The 12199-nt window shown below is 38.2% G+C and overlaps 1 protein-coding gene across 4 annotated transcripts in view; it reads left to right on the top strand.

The window, feature by feature from the left end:
• Nucleotides 1–12199, top strand: part of CCDC68 (coiled-coil domain containing 68) — a 50424-nt gene that overhangs the window by 23831 nt on the left and 14394 nt on the right. For all 4 annotated transcript variants that reach the window (XM_082667740.1, XM_082667738.1, XM_082667737.1 and 1 more), the window contains one exon: nucleotides 4750–4832. In XM_082667740.1, the coding sequence (XP_082523866.1) occupies nucleotides 4750–4832 (83 nt within the window). The remainder of the gene's footprint in view (nucleotides 1–4749; nucleotides 4833–12199) is intronic.

The raw sequence follows: 12199 nt of genomic DNA, 5'->3' as shown, positions 1-12199 counted from the left end.
ATTCCCTGATTTTCCTCCACTCTGCTCAGTCTTACTTTTTTTTATGAGTCTCCTTGAATTGAGGCTATTTCAGAAACATCACTTCAAAAGCATCACATTTCAACATTCAGGATATTTGCCTGAGAAACCTTGAGTAATTTTTTACATATTTCCCAAGAATTTAATTTATAACACTGTGAGTTTGGCTGAATTGGTGATCTTAATGAAGGTCCTATGAAGAAATCATGAAAATTAAATAAGCCCAACCTTAACTGAATCTAATAATAATAATATACAGCTACATCTGTGTTGTACGGTGGGTGATGCTGAGTGTTTTACTTTAGCCAAAATCACAGGGCTAGAATGTCCTCAAGTAGCTGGTTTGCCCTCGTGTAACAGTTTATAATTATGATGTTTTGGACAAACTGTAACATTTGGATGAATACTTTACAATGTTAGAATATTTATCCTGTAATAAATAGTTTAGCAAACTAAGACAGCACAAGGAACGTTTGCATTTCGGAAAGGAAGACAATTCTGGAATGCAAATAGGGTTGTTTAATCAAAGTACTTGATTAACCAGCTTGACATTTAAATGTAGATTTGCCATCACCTCAAACCCAGTAACACTGGGTCATGTTTACTGGTCAGCTGTCAGTCCCTGAAAGTTAATAAAAAAAATAGTGTAATGTAATTTCTATCTTCTAGAAACCCCAGGAAATCTGTACTGGATGTGAGTTCATCTCAGAATTCCGGGGTATAGTCACTGGACTATTTATTCAACAAATATTTGAGCTCCTACCACCTACCAGGCAGAGTTCCAAGCTAGATATCTATTTGTGAATGAACCAGATACAGTCTCTTTGTGGAGATTGCAATGTAATATATCTGGGTTGTGTGAGACTCAAGGAACTGCCCAGATCTCCTTTCATTCATTCTCCCAGGGGTCCTTAGGGAAGCTGACATCCAACTGAAGGTAGGGATGGACCCCAGAATAAGGTTAAGTGGCTTAGAGACTGGCAGACATTTTTGAGAAGTGATGGCCTAGCATTTGTCTTGATATTGACCCATAATGGAGAGCTGTCTCTAGGAGCTCTGTGACATAGTAAGTGGACAGAATGCCCATCGTTCAGCAAGGCCATGCAGGAACCTTCCAGAACATTCTAGTTCAGTGACTTCCTAGAGTGGAGTCTTTTGGAATCTCTGGGAGGTGGAGGTAGGTGGGGATGCAGTGGAAGGAAAATGTGCAGGAGTTTTATCTTTATTTTTTAAACATATTTAGTTTAAAGATACATTACTTTTGTAAAATGATCACGCAAATAAATAAAACTATAAGAAGCAAAGCTTGGTAACATCTTGGTCTAAGGAGATACTGAGAATAAAGGCTGTGATGAAGGGTTTCTCAGGAGGGAAGTGTGTATCGGAATGAGAGGAGGGGGTACTGAGACCTTTGTATTAATAAGAAAAGGCCATGAGTTCAAAAAGGAAATGAAAATTAAAAATAAACATCCACAACAAAGGTTGATAAATACTGCCCTGGTGGTGGGCACCCCCTGGAGAAGGATTCATTTTCTACTCACTTGCACGAGCCACTGCTCCAGTAAATAGCCATTAGTGGTATGAGGTCTGGTAATGAACGCATTACTTAAAACCTTCACCATCTGTCCCACTTTAATCAGGAATGCAGTGAGAATGAATTCCATAAACACAGCGATAAGCCAGCAAAACCGCCCAGTAAGAGCATTTTAATACGGCATATGTCCCTTTGGCTGGCAGCGCACTTCTGTTGCATCATATTTGCTTTCCAGTGTCATTGATTTAGCTCTATTAGCATTTTAGAGCTCAAAGGCTCTTTTGAGACCACCTAATTCCTCCTCATCATTTTATAAACGAGGACAGTGTGAATGAGGGACTATTCCACCGTCCTCCACTTAGCAGTTCACAATCCTTTCCATTATGCCCACATCTTCTCTGATGTGGGATAAAAGGGATGCCATTGGTTCCTAAATCATTTAGATGTTAACATATGGCAGTGATTTAAGTTGGTGTCCACTCCACCTTGATCAATAAGGTGCGGGGACTCTTACACTCTTCAGAGGTGTGGTTTTGGCAAGAGTGGATTACCCACTGGGTGGTGCTGTGAACGCCTTTCCCTTCCCAGAAGACACTGTCCCTGAGAAGTGCTAGCTGATGTAGTGTGATTTTCCGTGTTGTCAGAGAGGCAGCATTAAGAGTCCAAGCTACAAGGACCTACTGTATAGCACAGGGAACTCTACTCCATATTCTGTAATAACCTATATAGGAAAGAACATGAAAAAGAACGGATATACATGTATGTATAAATGAACCACTTTGCTGTACACCTGAAACTAACACAACATTGTAAATCAACTATACTACAATATAAAATAAAAATTAAATTAAAAAAAGAGTCCAAGCTAAATACTGGAGGCTTGACCAAGGCAGAACATTTATTTGTCCAGCTGTCTGGTCTCCTTGAACCCTGGTGATAAAGATTCATGAATTGAGAGTAAGTCCATTAGAAAGAATGTTTGTTAAACACCATTTTTCCTCCTATAAATTCAAAATATATTATCAGTGATGTGTTTCTTTGATGACCCAAGTGTCATAATAAGCTTGCAAAGAGTATCTTGATCCCTCAGATCAACTAAGGCTACACCAGAACAGTATCTAATATATGGACAAGAATGCTACAGGAAATTTTTGAAAAAGTATAAATTTTAAAAATAACAGAGCACATAAGATATGAAGTATTTGGCACCTTCAAATTATTATATATTGAGGTCCTAATATGTTTCAGAGAAGCATGTAGACCTTTCACATACATCTCCAATCATCCCAACATTTCAATATAGATAGTATTATCCCCATCTTAGGGATGTTCAAAAAGTCAAAAACATGACTCAAACAAATATAGAATGAATACATGTCAGATGTTTTAGTCAACTCATTAATTAATGAGGGAACCAGTAAGATTGTAAAGCTGGTTTAAATAAAATATTTTTTGAAATTGGCTATTTGCATGCATTTTGAGAAAAGGAATGTAGAATAGGATTACTAGGTTAGATACAAAGGTAGTTAATATTCTTTAAGGCAATAAACCATAACCTTTGGGATTACCTTTTCTACCAGGCAGAAACCTACAAATTAACATGCAACTTCACAAAGTCAGGGCTCTAATCAAATAATAAAGTCACACGCAAAGAAATTCTCCAAGAGAATTAAAAAAATCCTTGTGTCAGGTTATTAAACAATGACCCAATATGACATTAAAATTATATATTTTGATTTACAAGTTTTGGTTAATTTTTCTTAACAGTGATAAGGTCTAGAAGGGTTAAAACCTTGGCAAAACTTAACACAGTCACCAAGTTTCAGAACCAGTTCTATCCATGTCCAAAGACATTCTGAGATTTTTGCTCTAATGGCACTGTCTTGTCTTTTACCCATATAAATACTACAGAAGGAATGATTTTAAACAGCATTGTAAATACTGTCAAAACATCTATTTCCATCAGATATAAAAAAGAACACAATCCTCCCAGCTTGGTTTTTCATGGACTCATCTATTTTCCTGTTGGATATAGAGAGTTTGGTTTAATGGTGACAATCAGAGACCTCTTTAGGGATTCTTTCACAATGTCAACATTTCTGTTATATCCTAATTAGGAAGTGACTTTATCACTTATGACTTTGATCTTTCACTAAATACACATTTACTACTTTTCTACCTCGGACAGATGCCATGTAAGCAGGTAGGTATCAAGACAAGTGCAATAATATCCTTGGATACCAACAACTCAAGATTACCGGAGGAGAAGCAGGTGGAATGATGGGAGAGCCAGTGTCTAGAGAGAGATGGGCAGGCAGTTAGCATTTAGGGCGGGATGGAGAGACAGAAGAGAAGTTTGACTGAGCAATGGACTGGGGGAGGGGCCAAAGCAAAGCTCTCCAGAAAAACGTGGTTAGTGAAGACAACTAGTCTTGATCTGTCCTTGAGCGGCTTACGTTACCGAGTCCAAAACCGCTCTGCTCGCCGCACGACAGGCTAATAAATCGGAAACGAGGTGTTGAGGCAAGGAACATGACTTTATTTGGAAAGCCGGCAGACGGAGAAGACAGCGGACTAAAGTCTCAAAATAACCATCTTATCGGGGTTTGGATGCCAGTTTCTTTTATAGCACAGAGGGGGAGATGAGGAAGTAAAGTAAAAAGGCGTAAGTTTTGCAAATATCACCTGGAATGGCCAGCCTCGGGGAGGGGATGTGTTAATTTCTTCTTTTTTGCAGCCATCCATGGCTGGAATAGGGTCTGGATGTTTCCCTGATCAAAGGCAGTTTGGTTTAACATTCAGACAGAGGGGCAGGGTTCCCCGAGGCAGGCCGTTATGTATAGACAGTATCCTTTTAGTGAACAAAAGCAGTGGAAAGCAAAGGTTAAAGTAAAAGAAACAGATTCAACATGTAGTCAGACCTGGCTCTTCCCTGTTACACTTGTAAACCATGCTGGAGAATGCCTGCCCCGGACTTCACTGGGGTGGGTTGTAACAGCTCCGTATGAAATGAGCTCTTTAGCTCAAAACATATTTCTAGTATTACAAGGAGCATCTTTTGCGAACAGTTTGCAAGAATTCCTTGCTGAATACACACGCACATAGAGAGAAAGAGAACGAGAGAGAGAAAGACAGAGAGAGAGAGAGAGAAATAAAGGAAAAGAAATGAGCAAAAATTGTATTTTATTTTCTCCTAGGAAAAGAGGACACTGCTAGAAAAAAAACTGTCTTTGGAAAACAAGCTGCTGCATCTCAAATCCAACGCTACATATGCTAAAAGGTTTGCAGATCTCCTACGTAAAAGCAGTCCCTGATATCTTTCCTCTCTTCAGGTCCACTGACCAGTGGATAGAAGGCAGCTATCCCCCAAGGGAAAGGAAGCCTGAACGTGCAGGAGGAAGGGAGATTTCTTAGCATTAACAGCCGTGTGCCTCTCCCTCCCTACCCACTAGGGAATCTGGATGGGGCAGAGGTCACTGGGGGTACAGGGAAACTGGTGTGTGTATATGTGTGTGGTGGCTCGTTAATCCTTTTGAAGAGTGAATGAGCCTGTCCCCTCCCTGTTTACCCTTGGTGCTGAAGAGGATGCTGTTGAGGTCTCCATTCCCCTGATGCTTCTGATTTTGTTAATGGATCTCCGCTACAGCCGGCCTTAAATTAGCTAGCCCGCAAGTGGAATTGTAAGATAGTTTTGTCGTGCTCCCAACTTCGTAGAGAATGAAGGAAATACTGTGGAAAGCATCCTTAGTTCTTGGGACTTACTTACAAATATTCGTAATTCACAAGCAGTCCTGGTCCTTGTGTGCTGGGGTAGGGATGGATTTATGGGTTGATGGGTATCGAATGGCTTGACTACTTGGCTGCTGTTAGAAAAATTCTCTGGAATGTCATAGAATAACTCATATCATATGAAATCTCCTGAACTTTTTCTTTTCTTTTCCTTTCCTTTCTTTTCTTTTAATTCTAAACCTACCACAATCATTCTATATTCTGATATAACATCCAAAGTCAAATCTATTTCAAGATCTTAGTTTATCCATCTAGACCTCTTGATCTAGGCACTATTATGAATCTCAAAATGTACACATTCTTATTCTCATTTATTCAATAACATCTGCTCAGACATCACTTTCTCTTGGTCTTTTGATTTTTTCCTATCTCCTTTTCCTTTCCCATTATCTCTCTTTCTCATCATTGGACCTCATAAGCCAAAGTCCAGAACTGGGCTGACCCTGGCAATTGTACCTACATATTTGAAACACACTGGGATACCACTGATATTAATTTCCTCATACGCTTCCCTGTGAACACGCATATAGCCCCAGAAGGTGGATTTCTGAGTTTCATAGCACTGTACTCTCTGTACAGAATAAAGGAAATATTATGGAAAATATCCATAAGTCTTTGGAATTACTTGTATATACTCATAATTTAACTCTAAGTAAATTTTTGGCTTACCTCTTTTTTTTTTTTCCCTAAAGAGAGCTTTTCCATGCAGCAGAACTACAGCTGGTACACTGTGCCTTCCATTAAGAGTCCAGACAATGAGTTTGATTTATTCTTTAAAACATGATTTTTTATTGATAATAGAGGTTTTGTCAGTCTTTGAGCCAAAAATGTAATGATTTTAAAAACCAAGCTGAGCTATTCTTTCAGTTCTATTATATATGAGCAGTCAGGATAAAGAATTCTCAAAAAGCTCTTGAGGAGGTTTTAGAAATATCTTGAGGGAAATGGAGCTTCTGTGTTTCCAGAAAGGTGTTTGAACATCCTGGCTCGTGCAGTTTTCATAAATTGCAGGTGTCACAAATATTTATTTTACTTGTTATTTTGAGCCGTGCGTAGAGGTATTCACTTTGCTAAGTGACAAGAAAATGAAATCAGTATGAGTCAGATTCTTTTAGTTAAAACAACAGAGACTTGGTTAAGCTACCATAAATAGGACTTCTGTTAGGTTAAGACTGAATAGATATGGCCATAAAGAAGATGTACTCATGGGAAGACAGGAGGACAACCCTTTAGCACCTAATGTGATTTGAAAAACCAGATTATTTTGCTGATCCCACTTAGTGATGCGTGTTTATGCAGTTTCACTCTTTTCTTGTTCGTCCTGGATGATTCATTACCTTTTCCCACCATTTTTCACCAGCTGGTTTGTATTCTCTGTATTTTCCTTTCAGATTCCAGAGGAAAGAGTCTGACTGGCCTAATATTACTTCCTGTATTGGACAGATAGATCATCTTGACCAACCCCTGCATTGACATCCAACCAATAGCCTTTGGCAGGCGTCCCCTCCCATCTTTGTGGGTGGCCTCCCCTTACTCAAAGAATAGCCTAGGGCTTCTTCCCTGAGCAGGGGGCTATGGGTGATTTAATTTCCCTTAAACATAGATAGTTTGATAGGTGCCATGACTTTCTTGAATTGCAGTGAGTTTCATTCTACAATTTTGATAAAGAGATAAAAAAATTCAATATGTTGTAACTTGGCATTTCTAATATTAGAAAGCGTCTCTGAGGGTGATAACTTTTAAGCTTTTATAATTCAGAAGAAAACGAGTTTCTTCTTGCACATGGACTTGTATGTACCATTATATTAAGCTAATTCTCACAATTACTTTTTTTTTTAAACATCTTTATTGGAGTATAATTGCTTTACAATGGTGTGTATGTATATGTATAGCTGATTCACTTTGTTATACAGCAGAAACTCACAATTACTGTTAACGGGAGTAAAAAGGTTTGGCAGAAGCCATCTTTTTTAAAAACAAGGTTGACTCCATATTTCTACTACCATCACTACTAACTGACACATCCATAGTGCCTTTCGGTTTATAAAGTAACCTGAGGGACCTTATTTAATTTGATCTTTCCACGGACCTTTCAGGGAGGAAACAGAGCTTCTAATTGGTTACATGACCTGTCAAGATCACTCAGCTCTCCAGAAGTTGTAGGGCTGGGAGTTTGGGCTCTAGTATTGCCGTAGCAAAGCCTGTGCTTGTTCTTCTATAGAGGAGACTTGACTTTTTTTCTCTTATTTCTGGAAACTCCAGAGACCTTTTCTCTGACTGGTTTCCTCAGTCCCCTGTGTGGCTCCGAGCAGAAGGCAGTTTTCCAACTTTTCTCTCTGCCCTGTGATGTCACAGACAAACACACAGGCCCATTTTAGAGTTATCCCTTGGGGAACACATTTGGGCTTTGTAAAGACAAGTAGTATGTTGGCTTCAACATACCTGTAGAAGCTGCTTAGGGATGGTACATTCCTTAGAGGAAGAAACAGGGTATCTTGAAGATGTGGTTGCATGTCGAAGCATACTGTTGTTACTTACATTTATCTTTGGTAGTTTTGAGGGCTGTCTTAAACACCCCCATGCCCCGCCCATCTAGTGCTACCACTGAAAACAACAATGGGGAAGATTTTGACTGGCAATAGTAATACATATTCCTGAGATCTGGTTGAAATGTGAACAGAGCTATACCTATGTCTTGTTTATTCTTTCACCTTGGTCTGGCCTGGGAAAGGCAAGGACCTGGCTCCTCCTATTCTTATGGTTGTGATTGTCGGTTTCCCTCTCTTCCACTGGCCACCATAAAGGTCCAAAGAAACATCAAATCCTAAATAGCAGGAAACCTGAGTCCCTGTAGATTCTAGTATAATTTTTTCATAGCTTCAAAGAAGCTCCAGGATGCCACCAATCTCACTATCTTCTCTCTCAAGTGGGAATTCCATATGGGGTTATTCATATGCCCAATGCTATGAGTAGTGTGCCCAGAAGTAGCAGCATCTGGTACATGCAGCATAGTTTCAGTTGCCACTTTTATTGCATTCATTTTGTCTCTCAGTATCTAGCTCTTTTTATTTCTTCTGGAATTTTCGTTCCTATAAACAGCATAATGCATTAATCCCTGATAATAAGTACAATTTATAAAGACTTAAAAGGGTTATGTTCTGGGGTTGTGCAAATATGGCCATCCTCATGTTCTCATACCCTTTGCAATTATGTATTTATGTACCCTGAGTTCTAAGAAAATGTAAGATCATTTACAAAAACTACATAAAAGTAACATAATCCTTTAACTGGAAATAGATTAGATGAGAAGGCCAAGGAGATACAAGAACAGGTAATATAATGAGGTTGCCCCACAAAATGTATACACGTGCTCACAGTGGACCACTGACTCAATTTTAAATTTTCTAGCAGCCAATCCAACGAGAAAATTATGATTAGTTTTGTGATTCACAATGTCCAAATGACTAAACCCAACCAGTTCTTTAGGAAACGTCCAGTTCTTTTTAATGTATCTGTAAGTCCAGAGAGAAAAATTTCCAGGATATATTCATAAAAAGTACCATGAATGATGCCTTCAACAAAATCATTATAGTAAACACAGAAGCTGTACCTCAGAAAATACTCTTAAAAAGGTTACCATGCCTCCAAAGAACAATTCACTCAAAGCCATTTGAACAGCGAGCAGCAGAGGGCAGTGTGGCAGGACTCAATAATGCTACCTCGGGTGGTGGACGTTAACCCCAAAATAGATTTTAAAGTATCCTGACCATTGGATGGAGAGACAGTCCTCCATGACCTTGATTTCCTTTGACCAAGTCTTTCGCAGACATTGGCCAGCAGAGAGATTGAGGATGTGCTTCTTGCCTAGTACTCATTCTACCGTTATCCTGTGTTACTAAAGACAAACCATTTGTTTTCACATTTCTGCAAGTTAAAGATAAGATTGACTTCCTCTCTTGAACACTAGGGAATCTAACATGAAGAAGACCAGAAATGGTACTCGGTTCACTCTCCATCCGTAGTGATTTGAGAGAGCATCTTCAGTTCCCTTTCTCAAAAGGGTGGAGCCAGGGTTTTCCTCTCTTTTTGTTTGGGCTTTTTCTATGCTCCCATTGCCGTTTCTAGGCTGTGGACTTACTCAGCTCCAAGCCTAGCATCTATAAAGCAAAAAGAAAACCCAGGGAGGTCACCATTGTGTTGTTCCCTGCATCCCAAGGTCCCAAGCTAGTGTTCCTCCTTCTTTCCACCTCTCAGAGTCTTCTTGTGTTTGTTGATGTACAATGTTCAGGGTTTGGGTTGACTTAACAGGAAGAATAGGGGAAAACACATCTTCTACATCTTTCTGGAAGCAGCAGTATTCAATTCTATTTTAATTTCAACATTGACTTTGTATTTATATTGAGGCATTGGGAAGCAGAGCATAAATCCTAGATACAGACGTTTGGCCTCCTTTCCTAGGCCTGGCCTTCATTATGTTTCTTCTTACTGTTTTGCTTTAGTACATTAAGACTGAGTGCTTCAGCTGAAAGATAAATAACAGAGATTAAAGGGAGCTCAAATGCAGCTTATTTAGCTATATTCTCACATTCAAAGACCTTAAATGGATGACTAGGTTTTCTGTTTGTTGAATAAACCTAAGAGATTTTTTTTTTGCAACTTCCTTAAATCACTGTTCCAGTGTATAATGCACATAAGTCTGAAACCCTTACGCTCTCCAGAGTGCTTCCAGAAATACTTTTCTTCCATCTTAAGACCTGTTTCAGATTTTTATTTATTTACGGTGAGCTTGATGGTAATATTCTCCTGAAATACATGGGGAAATCTCCTGAGTTTTCTATTTTCGAGAACATATCTACCCACTCCCATCCTTCTAAAGACTATTTTTCTTTTCAGTCCCCGAGTTCTGGGTCATCATAAGACACGATGAGACCATTTTGAATACTCACCTTTAATAACATACGGTATTTTCATATTTTATGAATTCTCAAAGCCGACCTGGCTCCGCAAAGCATCCCGAGTTCCTTCTCATTACTCCCCAGGAAAGTCCTGAGTCTGGCTCCTCTTTCCTCCTTTTCTTTTCTCTTTTTTTCCCTTCTCTCTGGAGCAATTTTGAATCTTAGCACCAGCTGTGGGCCAGATTTCCGTTTGCCTCTGTGTCACTTTGATCCTTATGTCCACGACTCATCTGTTTTTGTGAAATGCCTTTTTGAGTCACTTTCTAATTTTTATGCTGAGTTCCTGTTCCATTGATCTGTAGATGTTCCTTATATATTCTGGATACAATGCCTTTATTAGTCATTTATGTTACCGAGATTTTGAGGCTATCCTACTCACTCTGATTTGATGACTAGAAGTTTAAAATTTTTGTCTAGTCACACTTATCTTTTACTTTGCAGGTAATACTGTTCTAAGCTCTATTTGAACAATCTTTCTCTATTCCAAATTCATGAAGATGCTCTTCTGTATTATCTTTTGAAAGTTTTTTGGGTCTCCGGTTTTATCTACATGGAATTTATTTTTTTGATGAAGCGAGGTTAGGATTAATTTTCTTTTTCATTTTTTCCTATGAGTATCCAGTTGTCACAATATCATTTGTTGAAAAGACCATCCTTTTATAATATTCTGTAACATCATCTTTGATATAAATTGTCTATTGGTCTATCTCTGTTATATATATGTAAAATAAAAGTAACATGGATACAGCATAATTTGTTTTATCAGTCTATTGATGAACATTTGGATTGTTTCCATTTTTTAATGCTATGAACAATAATGAACTACATTTCACGTATATTTTGTGACATACATTGTGTAATTGTACAGTATTTTATAATATAAATTATTTCATTCCATAGGATAAATAAATAATAATGGCTATCATTATACATCATTTGTACTTGTGCAAACATTTCTATAGTTGTATAGAAATTAATTTTTTCTACAATAAAACAAACTCTTTTTAAAGCTCTCTCATACAAAACTGAACAAGGGAAAAAATCAAGACTGTCTTAAATATTGCAAATTGCCTGAAAGTTACTCGGCTTTGAGTGACTTTACTGTATATTAAACATTATTGAGACAACTGTAGTGGATTAGTGCTGTGCTACTCAAAGCACTCAAAGCCTGGCTCATGGACCAGCAAAATCACTGGAACACCTGGGAGCATGTTGGAAATGCAGGCTCTCAAGCCCTTCCCCAGGCTATCGGATTAGAATGTGCATCTTAACAAGATCCCTGACAATTTAACAAGATCCTCCAATGCATATTAAGTTTGAGAAGCAATGTTTTAGTACATGATGTAAAACAAAATGGAGACTCTTTTGAAAAAAATGAGAACAAGTTCCGCCGTAGTGTCACATGAATTTCTATGACCTTTGTAATATTTGTAGAGACTGTGAAAATCAGAATTGCGATTGAATTGGACGTTGGCTACTAATTGTGAAACCTTAATAAGCTAAAATAATATATTACTTTATAAAACGCTCGTTTTCAGAAAGCACATTCACTTTATCTCTTTAAGTGTACCGTATAATCTTTCAATGCTGTAAAGGTAGGGATTGTTATACCTGTTATGCTGAGGCTTAGAAAGGTTATGTGACTCCAAAATTACAATGCTCCCAAGTTTAGGGGTCTTGTCTCAGGCATTTTGCCTCAAACTCTAATAACATTGGCAAGAAGAGAAATAGTCAAAAGGCATGTAATCCATACCAGTTACTTAAATGGAGCTTTGGGAAAGGATGAATAATTTAAATTCAAACTTCACTCATCTTTCTTCACCATGGTTCATGTGGACTCAAAATATTAGCTGGAATTTAATTTTTCTTTCCTTGCCTTATTTACATGTAGTAGAATTAACAA

Source organism: Grampus griseus (genome assembly GCF_964374135.1).
Source record: "Grampus griseus genome assembly, chromosome: 12".
In the NCBI taxonomy this organism is placed as follows: Eukaryota; Metazoa; Chordata; class Mammalia; order Artiodactyla; family Delphinidae; genus Grampus; species Grampus griseus.
This window is presented reverse-complemented; position numbering and strand designations above follow the sequence as displayed.